This window comes from Ranitomeya imitator, chromosome 8, assembly GCF_032444005.1.
Source record: "Ranitomeya imitator isolate aRanImi1 chromosome 8, aRanImi1.pri, whole genome shotgun sequence".
NCBI classification, from domain to species: Eukaryota; Metazoa; Chordata; class Amphibia; order Anura; family Dendrobatidae; genus Ranitomeya; species Ranitomeya imitator.
Window position 1 is genome coordinate 92,049,211 of NC_091289.1, and position 18,830 is coordinate 92,068,040.

At 42.1% G+C, this 18,830-nt stretch overlaps 1 protein-coding gene across 1 annotated transcript in view; it reads left to right on the forward strand.

Annotated features, from left to right (window-relative positions):
* The window catches only part of RGS21 (regulator of G protein signaling 21), a 149,787-nt gene that overhangs the window by 43,732 nt on the left and 87,225 nt on the right, over positions 1 to 18,830 (forward strand). The window contains exon 2 of the mRNA XM_069737166.1: positions 2,973 to 3,139. Coding sequence (XP_069593267.1) covers positions 2,973 to 3,139 — 167 coding nt within the window. The remainder of the gene's footprint in view (positions 1 to 2,972; positions 3,140 to 18,830) is intronic.

The following is an 18,830-nucleotide window of genomic DNA, read 5'->3' on the forward strand; positions in this document are numbered from 1 at the left end:
AGCTCTGGCAAAAATTAAGAGACCACCACATCAAAACCCTGTCCTGGGCAGCCCAATCTCCAGACCTGAACCACATTGAAAACCTCTGGAATGTAATCAACAGGATGATGGATAGTCACAAGCTATCAAACAAATAAGAACTGCTTAAATTTTTGCGCCAGGAGCAGTGTGAAATACTGGTGGAAAGCATGCCAAGACACATGAAAGCTGTAGTTAAAAATCATGGTTATTCCACAAAATATTGATTTCTGAACTCTTCCTGAATTAAAACATTAGTATTGTTGTTGCTAAATGATTATGAACTTGTTTTCTTTGAATTATTTGAGGTCTGAAAGCATGTTTTTTTTTTTATTTTGACCATTTTTCTTTGTCAGAAAAAAAATACAAAAAAGTTTATAGAATAAAAGAATAATTTACATTTTACTCAGAAATATACCTATAAAGAGAAAAATCAGACAAACTGAACATTTTGCAGTGGTCTCTTAACTTTTGCCAGAGTTGAAAATGTCCGTATGTACGAAACTCTTACTGCCAATAGAAATTGTTAAATTTAAAAAAAATATCTACCTTTCTGTCCTATTTCATTCATGAAAAGCATCTCTCTTTATCCAAAACTGAAACAAAATCCAAACAAATTTTAGTGTCACTTTCCCCCAAAATAAAGATATCAGCAATAAATCTCCCCCAAAACAAATTGTGTAATACACTAAATCCTTGCTAAAAACATGTATATCCTCCCATCAACCTAAAAATAAATTAGCAAAAGTCTTGCCAGTTGTTCTGCCTTTCTTTTTATAATAAATTTTTTTATCAAACGTATAATAAGGCTAAGTTCACATTTCAGTATATGTGCACAGCTTATCATCTGCGTGCACAAACGCATGCCAAATACATGCAAACACATGTTTCCGCAGTGTTTTTTATCCGCATCAGCTTACGCATGACAGCAAAAAAAACGCTGAGTGTGCATGCATTTGTATGCCTTTTTGCCTGCGTTTGTGTTGTTTATGCGCATGCATTCGATATTTCCAGGAGGGCGTGTCTCAATGGGCATGTCTCAAAAAAGTTCCTGGACTTGCGCAGTTGGAAGTACATAAGTGCATGAACGTGTCCTTGAGTACGCATGTGTTCCCATAGACAGAAATGTGGGGGTTTTACGCACTCATCCACCTGTGCATATTTGATGGATTTTTTATGCCTCCAAAAATGCAGCATGTTGCGTTTGCCACACACCGTGAAACGACGCATGCGTACGCAAAAACATGCAGACGCATGTCGATGCGTACACCATGTTAAATATCCATCATCCATTTATGTGCTGACTGCAAGTGTGAACAGATTCATATCTAGCAGGCTTTGGCCAGGGTACTTCAATCCATCATCCATTTGTGCGCTGACTGCAAGTGTGAACAGATATATACTGGTATATACTATATACAGGGGAGATGACAAATAGATATATACTATATACAGGGGAGATGACACACAGGTATATACTATATACAGGACGAGATGACACACAGGTATATACTATATACAGGAGGAGATGACATACAGGTACATACTATATACAGGAGCAGATGACACACAGGTATATACTATATACAGAAGGAGATGATTTACAGGTATATACTATATACAGGAGGAGATGACACACGTATATACAGGAGGAGATGACGTACAGGTATATACTATATACAGGAGGAGATGACACACGTGTATACTATATACAGGAGGAGATGACACAGGTATATACTATATACAAGAGGAGATGACACACACATATATACTATATACAGGGGAGATGATACACAGGTATATACTATATACAGGAGGAGATGACATACAGGTATATACTATATACTGGAGGACATGACACACAGGTATATACTATATACAGGAGGAGATGACATACAGGTATATACTATATACAGAAGGAGATGACAACCTGGTATATACTATATACAGGGGAGATGACATACAGGTACATACTATATACAGGGGCGATGACACACAGGTATATACTATATACAGTGGAGATGACATACAGGTATATACTATATACTGGAGGAGATGACATACAGGTATATATTATATACTGGAGGAGATGACACACAGGTACTGTATATACTATATACAGGAGCAGATGATACACAGGTATATTCTATATAAAAGAGGAGATGACACATAGGTATATAGAGGAGGAGATGACATACAGCAGGTATATACTATATACAGGGTAGATGACATACAGATATATACTATATACAGGAGATGACATACAGGCATATACTATATATAGGAGGAGATGACATACAGGTATATAGTATATACAGAAGAGATGACATACAGGTATATAATATAAACAGAAGGAGATGACACATTGGTATATACAATATACAGGAGGAGATGACATACAGCAGGTATATACTGTTTACAGGGGAGATGACATACAGGTATATACTATATACAAGAGAAGACATACAGGTGTATACTATATATAAGGGAGATGACAAACGTGTATATACTGAGGTGAAAATGAGGGGTGTGAGGTGAAAATGAAAAGGTGTGAGTGCAAAATGAGAGGAGTGAGGGAAAATAGTGGAGTGATCGGAAAATGACTGATGTGAGGTCGAAATGACAAGTCTTAGGGGGGAATGAGAGGAGTGAGGGGGAAAATAAGAGGAGTGAGGGGGAAAATGAGATGTGTAAGGGAGAAAATGAGAGGCATGATGGGAAAATAAGAGACATGAGGTGCCATAACTAACCACAGATATTTACTATGCCCAGGCAATGCCGGGCTCTTCAGCTAGTATATATATATATTTATACTGTGTGTATATATATATATTTATACTGTATATATATATATATATAATTATATATACATATATATAAAGATTAATATGGTTATTAAGTACATATTTAACCGTAAGCGGGAATATACATTCTTTTCTCTTTCTTTTTTACAGATGGCCTGACTGCTTTCAGAGATTTCTTGAAGTCTGAATTTAGTGATGAAAATATTGAATTCTGGTTAGCCTGTGAGGATTTCAAAAAATCTAAAACTTCCAGCCAACTGGACATTAAAGCCAACAAAATATATTGTGAATATATTAAGACTGAGGCTCCACGAGAGGTACTTTACTGATTTATATTGGTAAAATATAAAGAATAAATACATTTTAAGTATACCAGTGTACAATAACTAGGACTACAATATATATATATACATATATATTATAATATATATATACATATATATTAGTATATATATATATACTAGCTGAAGAGCCCGGCGTTGCCTGGGCATAGTAAATATCTGTGGTTAGTTATAGCACCTCACTTCTCTTATTTTCCCATCACGCCTCTCATTTTCCCAATCACATCTTTCATTTTCCCCCTCACACCTCTCATTTTCTCCCTCACTCCTCTCATTCCCCCCTAACACTTGTCATTTCAACCTCACATCTGTCATTTTCTGATCACTCCATTATTTTTCCTCACTCCTCTCATTTTGCACTCACACCTTTTCATTTTCACCTCACACCTCTCATTTTCACCTCATCACCTCAGTATATACATGTTTGTCATCTCCCTTATATATAGTATACATCTGTATGTCATCTCCTGTATATAGTATATACCTGTATGTCATCTCCCCTGTATATATTATATACCTGCTGTGTGTCATCTCCCCTATATATAGTATATACCTGAATGTCATCTCCTTCTATATATAGTATATACCTGTATGTCATCTCCTCCTGTATATAGTATATACCTGTGTGTCATCTCCCCTGTATATAGTATATATCTGTGTGTCATCTCCTCCTGTATATAGTATATACCTGCATGTCATCTTCTATATATAGCATATACCTGTATGTCATCTCCTCCTGTATATAGTATATACCTGTAGGTCATCTGCTCCTGTATATATATATATATATACCTGTGTGTCATCTCCTCCTGTATATAGTATATACCTGTATGTCATCTCCTCCTGTATATATATGTACCTGTATGTCATCTCCTCCTCTATATAGTATATACCTGTGTGTCATCTCTCCTGTATATAGTATATATCTGTGTGTCATCTCCCCTGTATATAGTATATACCTGTGTGTCATCTCCTCCTATATTAGAACTCGTTCACACGTTATTTGCTCAGTATTTTTACCTCAGTATTTGTAAGCTAAATTGGCAGCCTGATAAATCCCCAGCCAACAGGAAGCCCTCCCCCTGGCAGTATATATTAGCTCACACATACACATAATAGACAGGCCATGTGACTGACAGCTGCCGTATTTCCTATATGATACATTTGTTGTAGTTTGTCTGCTTATTAATCAGATTTTTATTTTTGAAGGATAAGACCAGACTTGTGTGTGTTTTAGGGCGAGTTTCGTTTGTCAAGTTGTGTGTGTTGAGTTGCGTGTGGCGACATGCATGTATCCACTTTTGTGAGATGAGTTTTGTGTGGCAACATGCGTGTAGCAACTTTTTATGTGTCGAGTTGCATGTGACAGATTAGTGTAGCAACTTGTGTGCAGCAAGTTTTGCGCATGGCGAGTTTTGCGCGTGGCGAGTTTTGTGTGGTGCCTTTTGAGTATGTGCAAGTTTTGTGTGAGGCAAATTTTGCATGTGTTGCAACTTTTGTGCATGTGGCAATTTTTCCGCGTGTGCAAGTTTTGCGTGTGGCGAGTTTTCCATGAGGTGAGTTTTGCACTTGTGGCGAGTTTTGCAAGAGCCTAGTTTTTGCATGTGGCGAGTTCTGCGCGTGGCGAGTTTTGAGCGGCGACTTTTGTGTTTCGACTTTTATGTGGCGAGGTTGGAGAATGTGTGGTGAAATGTGTGCTGAGGGTAATATGTGTTCAAACGTGGTAGTGTGTGGCGCATTTTGTGTGTGTGTTCATATCCCCGTGTGTGGTGAGTATCCCATGTCGGGGCCCCACCTTAGCAACTGTACGTATATACTCTTTGGCGCCATCGCTCTCACTCTTTACGTCCCCCTTGTTCACATCTGGCAGCTGTCAATTTGCCTCCAACACTTTTCCTTTCATTTTTTCCCATTATGTAGATAGGGGCAAAATAGTTTGGTGAATTGGAAAGCGCGGGGTTAAAATTTCACCTCACAACATAGCCTATGACGCTCTCAGGGTCCAGACGTGTGACTGTGCAAGATTTGGTGGCTGTAGTTTCGACGCCTCCAACACTTTTCCTTTCACTTTTTTCCCCATTATGTAGATAGGGGCAAAATTGTTTGGTGAATTGGAACGCGTGGGGTTAAAATTTCGCCTCACAACGTAGCCTATGACGCTCTCAGGGTCCAGACGTGTGACCGTGCAAAATTTTGTGGCTGTAGCTGCGACGGTGCAGATGCCAATCCCGGACATACATACACACACACATACACACATTCAGCTTTATATATTATATATATATATATATATATATATATATATATATATATATATAATTCAAAAAAGAAGGCAGCACTCCATTTTTCTTAGTAAATGTGCAGAGTTTTAATCAGACCCAAATGTCTATACGACGTTTCGGCTCTAAATGAGCCTTTCTCAAGCAGTGGATACAACATTGCAGTGCATATATATAGGGTTTAAGAACCAACAATCATTAATTGCAACCATTTGTAATAAAGTGCATGTGTTACAGTATATTAAATATATTGCATATTGTGTCTAGCAGTGAATATTATAAAGTGCATACGTCCATAATTGTGTCCGTTACATATTTATACTTCCAAACTTTACACTGTAGATCATTTACTTATTCTTACCACCAGAGGAGCCTACTGCTAATGGAGGACAACATCTTGCATTTTCGGCATTCTCATGTATCTAGTGCACAAGTCTGGCACGTCATATCCCTATGCTGGATTGCAGACCAATCACGAGCATCAGCGCATGCGCAGAAGCGCTCAATTTTCGCCATCTTTGTAGTGACATTTTTCTTTTTATTCCTATTTGAGTGCAGCGTCTATCTTGAAGCTGGTGCATGCGCAGTAGCGCCCAGCAGCGCCGTCCACTCAAGCTTTATATAACGATAAAGCAGCAATTATCTCTTATATAGTTGGATCATATGGTAATATCTTTAAATGTTAGATTCCATCCTGCCATAATTATATAGCCACCACACAGTAAAGCAATGCTCATTTAGATTCATTATATTCCTTATTTCGCCATATGGACATTTTTCTAAAGTAAGTGCATAACACCACCCTGACACTCCGGTCAGGTCACATAGTGTTTAACTGGTTGCCAGTCAAACCACTCAGGTCAAACTGCCCCCAATCCGAACTACTATATGGCGGTAGCACATATGTCCCGGCGTATTATATATATTCTAATCTGTGTGGAATAAAAAATACTTAAGTATAGTCTTTATACTGCTTTATTGATCAGGCCACAGTCGAACATAGTACATAGATGAAAAAGTATTAATATATTTAATAAATTTCTCAAATAGAGTATTTTTAATATATTCATCTGCGTATCCTCCATTTTTGCAGGGTCCTCCGAGGCAACTTTTCCTATCTTGTTTGGATGCTAGACATCATCATCATCCCTTAACATAAAATTAAGGGAGTACATTTTAACTTTTGTAACATAGTACTTCCTAAGTTAAAAAACAGTAATCACATTACTATATCACAGGACTCTATAACATTACACTTCTGGGCTGATGAGTGTTCTCAAATAATTGTATGCATCTTGAAATCAGCATTCAGTCCCCTAGGTCTAAGGGTATTAAGTTCGTATATCCACATAGGTTCTCTTTTTTTGAGAATCATCTCCCTATCTCCTCTCCTCTGTACTGGGACAGTATCAATTATCCTGAACTTTAAATCTTTCTCACTATGCTTGCAGTCAACAAAATGTTTAGGAACAGGGAGGTCAATTCTATTTTTGGTTCATTCTTGTCTTGAATTCGCAAGTCATTTCCCCAACATACCACAGGTTACACGGACACATGAGCAAATATATAACATGGTCTGAGTTACAAGTAAAAAACTGTTTGATTTCGTATATCTTGCCCGTCGTTGGATGCTGAAATGTAGACCCTTTGATCATGTACGTACAATTTATACAATTTAAACAAGGGAAACATCCATTCCTCTTGGATCTTGTTAGGGACCTCTGGGTGCTTTTTCTCATAGGGCCAATGTCAGATTTTATTAGCATATCTTTAAAATCCCTACTTCTCTTATATGAATACAATGGTGGCATACTAAATTCTTGAATGTTAGGGAGACACCTCCCAAACATTGTCCAATGTTTTTTTGATAATATTGGCCATTTCTCCACTTTCTTCTGCATATGTAGAGACAAAAGGAACCCTATTATGGATTGTTTAGTGTTTACCATTTGAACCCTTGTCAATTAGTTGTAGTCTGTCTTTTTTCATTACCACATTCTTTGTTTGTTCAAGTAACCCTCTAGGATATCCTCTGTCTAGGAATTTTTTTTATCAACAGATCTATTGTTGTATCGACCTTATCTTCCTCTCTGACTATTATTATTATTATTTATTTATATAGCACCATTGATTCCATGGTGCTTTACATAAGAAGGAGTTACATACAAGTTACAGATATCTCTTACAGTAAACAAACTAACAAAGACAGACTGATACAGAGGGGCGAGGACCCTGCCCTTGTGGGCTTACATTATACAAGATGGTTGGGAAGGAGACACTAGGTTGAGGGTAGCAGGAGCTCCGGTGTTGGTGAGGCGGTAGCTTCGGTAGTGATAAGGTGGCAGCGGGGTCAGTGCAGGCTGTAGGCTTTCGTGAAGAGATGGGTTTTCAGGTTCCGTCTGAAGGATTCGAATGTGGTTGATAGTCGGACGTGTTGGGGCAAAGAATTCCAGAGGATGGGGGATATTCGGGAGAAGTCTTGGAGGCAGTTGGATGAGGAGCGATTAAGTGTAGAGGAGATAAGGAAGTCTTGGGAGGACCGGAGATCACGTGATTGAAGATGTCGGGAGATTAGTTCACAGATATATGGAGGAGACAGGTTGTGGATGGCTTTGTAGGTCAGTATTAGTAATTTGAACTGGATATGCTGAGGGAATGGGAGCCAGTGAAGAGATTTGCAGAGGGGGGAAGCAGAGGAGTAGCGAGGAGAGAGATAAATTAGTCGGGCAGCAGAGTTAAGAATGGACTGGAGAGGTGCAAGGGTGTTAGCAGGGAGGCCGCAGAAAAGGATGTTGCAGTAGTCAAGGCGGGAGATGATGAGGGTATGCACAAGCATTTTAGTAGATTGACAGTTGAGGAAAGGACGGATTCTGGAGATATTTTTGAGTTGGAGGCGACAGGAGGTGGAAAGAGCTTGGATGTGCGGTTTGAAGGACAGGGCAGAGTCGAAGGTTACTCTGAGGCAGCGGACTACCGGTACTATACGTCTAATCCTGAGTAGTTGACTCAATGGGATAGATCTTTTCATAGACCTCGGGTGTTGGCTATCATATAGAAGCAAGTTATTCTTATCTGTGTTCTTTACAAAGAGTGTGGTTGCGAGTTGGTCGTTATTTAGTTCAACAAGTACATCTAAAAATTGAATTTCACTTCTGGATTTCACCAAGGTGAACTTAATCATTTGATCTATTGTATTGAGAAATGTGTGAAACTCATCTAGTTCATTCTGTGTACATGTCCATAGGAGGAAGACATCATCTATGTATCGCCACCACACCAGCACATGCCAGAAGTGGTGGGACACATAGACGAGGTCATCCTCCAGGACGTCCATGACCAGGTTAGCATATTGAGGGGCCATATTGGCCCCCATAGCTGTACCCTGTTTTTGCGTATAAAACTGTTGTGAATTCTGTTGTTGAACTCCCTCCTGTGGTCGTGAATGGTACTTCGGCGAGTTCTGTCTATGGGCTCCCTCTGGTGGCTATGAGTGAAGCTGCTGCTTCTGAGGTTCCTTGCACAGGTGACGTGGTTTATCCTTTGGTTGGCTTCTCTATTTAACTCCACTCAGATCGTTACTCCATGCCAGCTGTCAATGTTTTAGCATTGGTTCAGTTCGCTCCTGGATCTGCCTGGTGACCTGTCTTCTCCTGCAGAAGCTAAGTTCCTTATTGTTTTTTCTGCTCATTGTTTCTTTGTCCAGCTGGTTATCCTGATTTTGTCTTGCTAGCTGGAAGCTCTGGGATGCAGAGTGCCCCCCCCCCTCCCGTTAGTCGGTGCGGAGGTCTTTTTGCACACTCTGCGTGGTTTTTTGTAGGTTTTGTGCTGACCGCAAAGATTCCTTTCCTATCCTCTGTCTATTTAGTAAGTCTGGCCTCCCTTTGTTGAAACCTATTTCATTTCTGCGGTTGTGACTTTCATCTTTACTCACAGTCAATATATGTGGGGGGCTGCCTATTCCTTTGGGGAATTTCTCTGAGGCAAGGTAGGCTTTATTTTCTATCTCTGGGGCTAGATGGTTCTTGGGCTGTGACGAGGCGCCTAGGTCTGGTCAGGAGCGCTCCACGGCTATTTCTAGTGTGTGTGATAGGATTAGGGATTGCGATCAGCAGAGCTCCCACATCCCAGAGCTTGTCCTGTATGAGTTTAACTATCAGGTTCGGTGCTCCTAACCACCAGGTCATAACAGTACAGCTGGCCTTAAGTATTAATGCATCTCAATAGAGGGATAAGAGGACTTCTGAGACCATTTTTTTTTCTTTGCACTGTGTTTTGTCTTTCTTTTCCCCTAGACCTTTGGGTGGTTCAGGACACAGGTGTAGAGATGGACATTCAGGGTCTATCCTCTTGTGTGGATCATCTCACTGCAAGGGTACAAAACATTCAAGATTTTGTGGTTCAGAATCCTATGTTAGAGCCTAGAATTCCTATTCCTGATTTATTTTCTGGGGATAGATTCTTGAATTTCAAAAATAATTGTAAACTGTTTCTAGCTTTGAATCCCCGCTCCTTTGGTGACCCCATTCAACAAGTAAAAATCATAATTTCTTTGTTGTGTGGTGAATCCACTCATGCTATCTCCGATTGTCCTAAGCGCACTAAGCGGTTCGCTAGGTCTGCCACTATTGGTACGGTACAGTCTAAATTTCTTTTGTCCGTTACTCTGATTTGCTCTCTGTCGTCCTATTCTGTAATGGCATTTGTGGATTCAGGCGCTGCCCTGAATTTGATGGACTTGGAGTTTGCCAGGCGCTGTGGTTTTTTCTTGGAGCCCTTGCAGTATCCTATTCCATTGAGAGGAATTGATGCTACGCCTTTGGCCAAGAATAAGCCTCAGTACTGGACTCAATTGACCATGTGCATGGCTCCTGCACATCAGGAGGATATTCGCTTTTTGGTGTAGCATAACCTGCATGATGCGGTCGTTTTGGGGTTGCCATGGCTACAGGTCCATAATCCAGTATTGGATTGGAAATCTATGTCTGTGTCCAGCTGGGGTTGTCAGGGGGTACATGGTGATGTTCCATTGCTGTCAATTTCGCCTTCCACTCCTTCTGAAGTCCCTGAGTTTTTATCAGATTACCGGGATGTATTTGAAGAGCCCAAATCTGGTGCCCTACCTCCTCATAGGGATTGCGACTGTGCTATTAATTTGATTCCGGGTAGTAAGTTTCCTAAGGGCTGTCTGTTTAATTTATCTGTGCCAGAGCACGCCGCTATGCGGAGTTATATAAAGGAATCCTTGGAGAAGGGTCATATTTGTCCGTCGTCATCACCATTGGGAGCAGGGTTATTTTTTGTGGCCAAGTAGGATGGTTCTTTGAGACCTTGTATTGATTACCGTCTTCTTAATAAGATCACAGTCAAATTTCAGTATCCTTTGCCGCTGCTGTCTGATTTATTTGCTCGGATTAAGGGGGCTAGTTGGTTCACCAAGATAGATCTTCGAGGGGCGTATAATCTTGTGCGAATTAAACAGGGTGATGAATGGAAAACAGCATTTAATACGCCCGAGGGCCATTTTGAGTACCTGGTTATGCCATTCGGGCTTTCTAATGCTCCATCTGTGTTTCAGTCCTTTATGCATGACATCTTCCGAGAGTACCTGGATAGATTTATGATTGTATATTTGGATGACATTTTGGTCTTTTCGGATGATTGGGAGTCTCATGTCAATCAGGTCAGAATGGTGTTCCAGGTCCTTCGTGTGAATTCCTTGTTTGTGAAGGGGTCAAAGTGTCTCTTTGGAGTTCAGAAGGTTTCATTTTTGGGTTTCATTTTTTCCCCTTCTACTATCGAGATGGACCCTGTTAAAGTTCAGGCCATTTACGATTGGACTCAGCCGACATCTGTGAAGAGCTTGCAGAAGTTCCTGGGCTTTGCTAATTTTTATTGTCGCTTCATCGCTAACCTTTCCAGTGTTGCTAAACCGTTGACTGATTTGACCAAGAAAGGTGCTGATGTGGTCAATTGGTCCTCTGCGGCTGTAGCGGCTTTTCAGGAGTTGAAGCGTCGTTTTGCTTCTGCCCCTGTGTTGTGCCAGCCAGATGTTTCGCTCCCTTTTCAGGTGGAGGTTGATGCTTCTGAAATTGGAGCAGGGGCTGTTTTATCGCAAAGAAGTTCTGATGGCTCGGTGATGAAACCCTGTGCCTTCTTTTCTAGAAAATTCTCGCCTGCTGAGCGCAATTATGATGTGGGCAATCGGGAGTTGTTGGCCATGAAGTGGGCATTCGAGGAGTGGCGACATTGGCTTGAAGGAGCTAAACATCGCGTGGTGGTCTTGACGGATCACAAGAATTTGACTTATCTCGAGTCTGCTAAACGGTTGAATCCTAGACAGGCTCGATGGTCGCTCTTTTTCTCACGTTTTGATTTTGTGGTTTCATACCTTCCGGGATCTAAAAATGTGAAGGCTGATGCCCTGTCAAGGAGTTTTGTGCCTGACTCTCCGGGTGTTCCGGAGCCGGCGGGTATTCTTAAAGGGAACCTGTCACCTGAATTTGGCGGGACTGGTTTTGGGTCATATGGGTGGAGTTTTCGGGTGTTTGATTCACCCTTTCCTTACCCGCTGGCTGCATGCTGGCTGCAATATTGGATTGAAGTTCATTCTCTGTCCTCCATAGTACACGCCTGCACAAGGCAAGATTGCTTTGCGCAGGCGTGTACTATGGAGGACAGAGAATGAACTTCAATCCAATATTGCAGCCAGCATGCAGCCAGCGGGTAAGGAAAGGGTGAATCAAACACCCGAAAACTCCGCCCATATGACCCAAAACCAGTCCCGCCAAATTCAGGTGACAGAGTCCCTTTAAAGAAGGGGTAATTTTGTCTGCCATTTCCCCTGATTTGCGGCGTGTGCTGCAAAAGTTTCAGGCTGATAGACCTGACCGTTGTCCTACGGAGAAACTGTTTGTCCCTGATAGATGGACTGGTAGAGTTATCTCGGAGATTCATTGTTCAGTATTGGCTGGTCATCCTGGAATCTTTGGTACCAGAGATTTGGTGGCTAGATCTTTTTGGTGGCCTACTTTGTCACGGGATGTGCGTTCTTTTGTGCAGTCCTGTGGGATTTGTGCTCGGGCTAAGCCGTGCTGTTCTCGTGCCAGTGGGTTGCTTTTGCCCTTGCCGATTCCGAAGAGACCCTGGACGCATATTTCCATGGATTTTATTTCTGATCTCCCTGTTTCTCAAAATATGTCGGTCATTTGGGTGGTTTGTGATCGCTTCTCTAAGATGGTCCATTTGGTACCCTTGTCTAAATTGCCTTCCTCCTCTGATTTGGTGCCATTGTTTTTCCAGCATGTGGTTCGTTTGCATGGCATTCCGGAGAACATCGTCTCGGAGAGAGGTTCCCAGTTTGTTTCGAGGTTTTGGCGGTCCTTTTGCGCTAAGATGGGCATTGATTTGTCTTTTTCTTCGGCTTTCCATCCTCAGACTAATGGCCAAACCGAACGAACTAATCAGACTTTGGAGACATATCTGAGATGCTTTGTTTCTGCTGATCAGGATGATTGGGTGTCCTTCTTGCCTTTGGCTGAGTTCGCCCTTAATAATAAGGCCAGCTCGGCTACTTTAGTTTCTCCTTTTTTCTGCAATTCTGGTTTCCATCCTCGTTTCTCTTCAGGGCAGGTTGAGCCTTCGGACTGTCCTGGTGTGGATGCGGTGGTGGACAGGTTGCAGCAGATTTGGACTCATGTGGTGGACAATTTGACATTGTCCCAGGAGAAGGCTCAACGTTTCGCTAACCGCCGGCGTTGTGTTGGTCCCCGACTTCGTGTTGGGGATTTGGTTTGGTTGTCATCTCGTCACGTTCCTATGAAGGTTTCCTCTCCTAAGTTTAAGCCTCGTTTCATTGGACCATATAAGATTTCTGAGGTTCTTAATCCTGTGTCATTTCGTTTAAACCTTCCAGCTTCTTTTGCCATCCATAATATGTTCCATAGGTCGTTGTTGCGGAGATACGTGGCGCCTATGGTTCCCTCCGTTGATCCTCCTGCCCCGGTTTTGGTCGAGGGGGAGTTGGAGTATGTGGTGGAGAAGATTTTGGATTCTCGTGTTTCGAGACGGAAACTCCAGTACCTGGTCAAGTGGAAGGGTTATGGTCAAGAAGATAATTCCTGGGTTTTTGCCTCTGATGTTCATGCTGCCGATCTTGTTCGTGCCTTTCATTTGGCTCACCCTGATCGGCCTGGGGGCTCTGGTGAGGGTTCGGTGACCCCTCCTCAAGGGGGGGTACTGTTGTGAATTCTGTTGTTGAACTCCCTCCTGTGGTCGTGAATGGTACTTCGGCGAGTTCTGTCTATGGGCTCCCTCTGGTGGCTATGAGTGAAGCTGCTGCTTCTGAGGTTCCTTGCACAGGTGACGTGGTTTATCCTTTGGTTGGCTTCTCTATTTAACTCCACTCAGATCGTTACTCCATGCCAGCTGTCAATGTTTTAGCATTGGTTCAGTTCGCTCCTGGATCTGCCTGGTGACCTGTCTTCTCCTGCAGAAGCTAAGTTCCTTATTGTTATTTTTGCTCATTGTTTCTTTGTCCAGCTGGTTATCCTGATTTTGTCTTGCTAGCTGGAAGCTCTGGGATGCAGAGTGGCCCCCCCCCCCGCACCGTTAGTCGGTGCGGAGGTCTTTTTGCACACTCTGCGTGGTTTTTTGTAGGTTTTGTGCTGACCGCAAAGATTCCTTTCCTATCCTCTGTCTATTTAGTAAGTCTGGCCTCCCTTTGCTGAAACCTATTTCATTTCTGCGTTTGTGACTTTCATCTTTACTCACAGGGGGGCTGCCTATTCCTTTGGGGAATTTCTCTGAGGCAAGGTAGGCTTTATTTTCTATCTCTGGGGCTAGATGGTTCTTGGGCTGTGACGAGGCGCCTAGGTCTGGTCAGGAGCGCTCCACGGCTATTTCTAGTGTGTGTGATAGGATTAGGGATTGCGGTCAGCAGAGCTCCCACATCCCAGAGCTTGTCCTGTATGAGTTTAACTATCAGGTTCGGTGCTCCTAACCACCAGGTCATAACATAAAACGCATCACCAAATAGAAAATAGTTACGTCTTAATATAATTTCCAACATCTTTAGCAGAAAGGTTTTACCCTTAATTGTGTATTTTTTTGGATCCAGCATCTTTTCTATGGCTTTCAGGTCTCTTTCATGGTCAATGGAAGTATAGAGTGACACTACATCGAAGGAGGCTAAAAGCACCTCCCCCTTCAGATGTAGCGCCTCTATTTTCCTTAAGAAATCTGTGATTTACACTCTTTTGTAATAGGATTCAGTATTTTGTCAAGGAAGATACCCATTTTGTTAAAAATAGAACCAACTCCTGAAACTATTGGTCGCCCCGGAGGGTCGACCAAAGTTTTATGTATTTTTGGTGTTATATATAGCACCGAGGTGCGTGGGTTTTCTACCAATAAATAATCATACAGCTCTTGATCTATTATGGATGCATTCATTGCTACTTTCAAGCACATTTTGATCTCTTCCTGAATACTGAATCTCGGATCCCTCTCCAATTTACCATAAACATTCTCATCACTCAACTGTCTCATAACCTCTGTGACGTAGGCATGCCTGTCCATGACGATGACCGCACCCCCCTTATCAGCGGGTTTAATGATGATGTCACCATCATGGACAAGCTCCTGTAAGGCCTCAACCTCCTCCTTCAGAATGTTGGGGTACTTATATTCCTTTACACTATTCTGCTTCAATAGTTCTATATCTGATTTTACAGCTTTTTCAAATGCCTCAATAATAGCCGAGCTTGTTGGTGGAACAAACCTGCTATTTTTCTTTAAGTCCACCATTTTTAGATCAAACTCATTGAAATAACCTCTTTTCTTCCAAGACACTTTGGTGTTATCTGTTTGCCAAGTCTCATAATCTCCAGTATCTCTGGTCCATTTTTTCCTTTTAGTTTCTTCCAACTCTCCGCGAAATTTGCTCATGTCCTTATCCACTTTATCTTTAAATACAGTCCAATCATCTTTATTCATTCATTATTCATTCATTACAATGTCCTTGGTTTATTAGCTGCAGCATAAACCAAGCTGAAGGGAAAAGTAAACACAGCCCTCTGGGCAAAAACAGCAAAACAGAACAAAATGGTAGCACAAAGCATAGTCCTTCTGATAGCAGGGATCAGCCTGCTCAGGGCTAGGTCCATGGTTCAGGGTTTTTTTTAGCATAAACACCAACACTTCTCTGGAGTGTTCCTCTCCAGGCAATGAACACCCATTGCCTCTGTAGGACAGCTACTTAAGTGCCAGTCCACACCCTGGGGTGGAGAAAAGGTGGACAACCTCCTACCTGCTCTATGGTTGTCCTCAAAAACCTAGCTCTTTAAACAAATTGGCTGTTTTTAAATCACTGAAGTCATTAACCTCAGCAAAACATATCTCCCCTCCAGTGCCTTGCCAGTGACTTTGTCACAATGCATATTTGTATGACTAGTATTTTCTTTTATCCCTGTACATCTTCCCCTGTTAGACTGGTTCATGTATTCATATATACTGCTACTCCCCACTTACCTGGGTGGCAGAAGGGGACAGACAAGGCTGATTTTGGAGCTCAGTAAGGCACGTGGCCCTGGCGTCTTCACTATTAGCAGTAATCCGAGGAGCAGGGATAGCTAGAGTGCCCCTAGCTTTAGGGATAGGGAAGGAGTCCCTATCCCCGGGATCTCTAGCAACTGTGCTGTGACATTAACACTGGCCCATTTTTTTGATCCATCATGGATCCAGTGACTGCTCTGGCAGGACAATTGCAGTAACTCAACCTGGAGGTAGCAAACCTATGCCCTGTAATTTTGCAGCACCCAAACTTGTCTGGTGTAGGGACCGCGAATCTCAGGCAACCCCTATTGAAGCCCAAGATTGCCTTGCCTGACAAATTCTCTGGGAGGCGAGACAAATTTGTTATTTTCAGGGAGGCCTGTAAGCTTTACTTCAATTTATAATAATCTTTATTTTTATATAGCGCTAACATATTCCGCAGCGCTTTACAGTTTGCACACATTATCATCACTGTCCCCGATTGGGCTCACAATCTAGAATTCCTATCAGTATGTCTTTGGCATGTGGGAGGAAACCGGAGTGCCCGGAGGAAACCCACGCAAACACGGAGAGAACATACAAACTCTCTGCAGATGTTGTCCTGGGTGGGATTAGAACCCAGGACCCCAGCGCTGCAAGGCTGTAGTGCTAACCACTGCGCCACCGTGCTGCCTCCTCGTGTTTTCTCCCTCTACTAACCTACCTTTGCCTGACATTGCCATCTCCGTTTGCGGTTCCACCATTACTCCAAAGCAACATGCCCGCTGCCTTGGGGTCATCCTTGATTCTGACCTTTCATTCACCCCCCACATCCGATCACTGGCTCGCTCTTCTTACCTGCATCTCAAAAACATTTCTAGAATTCGCCCTTTTCTTACTTTCGACTCTGCAAAAACTCTTACTGTTTCACTTATTCATTCTCGTCTGGACTATTGTAACTCTCTACTAATCGGCCTCCCTCTTACCAAACTCTCCCCGCTCCAATCTGTCCTGAATGCTGCTGCCAGGATCATATTCCTCACCAACCGTTACACCGATGCCTCTACCTTGTGCCAGTCATTACACTGGTTACCCATCCACTCAAGAATCCAGTACAAAACTACTACCCTCATCCACAAAGCACTCCATGGCTCAGCACCACCCTACATCTCCTCTCTGGTCTCAGTCTACCACCCTACCCGTGCCCTCCGCTCCGCTGATGACCTCAGGTTAGCATCCTCAATAATCAGAACCTCCCACTCCCGTCTCCAAGACTTTACACGTGCTGCGCCGATTCTTTGGAATGCACTACCTAGGATAATACGATTAATCCCCAATCCCCACAGTTTTAAGCGTGCCCTAAAAACTCATTTGTTCAGACTGGCCTACCGCCTCAATGCATTAACCTAACGATCCCTGTGTGGCCTATATTAAAAAAAAAAAAAAATTAATTAACTGGTTCATGCAGCTTTACATGAACACCCAAGCCTTACACTATGGCTGGTCCGAATAACTATAGCAATTGTTACCATCCACCTCTCGTGTCTCCCCTTTTCCTCATAGTTTGTAAGCTTACGAGCAGGGCCCTCACTCCTCTTGGTATCTGTTTTGAACTGTATTTCTGTTATGCTGTAATGTCTATTGTATGTACAAGTCCCCTCTATAATTTGTAAAGCGCTGCGGAATATGTTGGCGCTATATAAATAAAAATTATTATTATTATTATTATTATTTATGTCCTCGCTTATCAGGAACTGATGACCAATGAGTGAGGATTATAATATCTCTCCTTCAGGATGACCCCAAGCCTGATCATTTTCTCTCCCAGCCAACTCTCCGTCGCTTTGGATGGCTGAGGAATTTTTTCAGGTATATACTGTATACTGTATATGTATACAGCTCTGGCTAAAATTAAGAGACCATGCAAAATGTTCAGTTTGTCTGATTTTTCTCTTTATAGGTATATTTTTGGGTAAACTGTAAATTGTTATTTTATTCTCTAAACTTTTGACAACATGTCTCCAAATTTCCAAGCAAGAAATTTTGTATTTTTTTCTGACAAAGAAAAATGGTCAAAATAAAAAATCCCAGTGCTTTCAGACCTCAAATAATGCAAAGAAAACAAGCCCACAATCATTTAGAAACAACAATACTAATCTTTTAACTCAGGAAGAGTTCAGAAATAAATATTTTGTGTGATTTTTAATCACAGCTTTCATGCGTCTTGGCATGCTTTCCACCAGTCTTTCACACTGGCTTATGGCGCAAAAATTTAAGCAGTTCTTCTTTGTTTGATGGCTTGTGACTATGTAATGACCAGAGGTCCGAATAAGATCCAGTGAGTCACAAACCAAGATCAAGGCAGAAATCTCCAACGGTATTTACTCAAAGGCAAATTAATCAAGGTAATATGGAGAATATTAAGGCAGATGCACCCCAAAGATACACTAATTCAGCAGCAGCTGAAATCACTGTGCCACTCCAAGGTCTCCTGAGAACTGTATACCACAACAGACTAGTAAGAAATTTACCTAGCAGGCAACTAAAAACAGGAACAAGTGTAAATTGAATGTAGTGTTATTAAGGGAGCCCCTGGAATGGCACATTGAGTATAACTTACACAACTCTAATATAAGATACACCTCTAAAGTAACAATTTAACACTCTGAGCAGAGATACCCGGGTATCTATAACTATGGTACCGTATCCTGAGATGGATTTCCTCTCAGGCAGGAATCCGCAGAGGCTGTAGCCAGTTCATATCTTCAGCGCCAATAAGTTACAGCAAGCTCCTCTTGTCTTGTCGGCCGATGCCGAGCCCAAACGCCGGGGACTTAGTTAGTGGTCTCACGATGTAG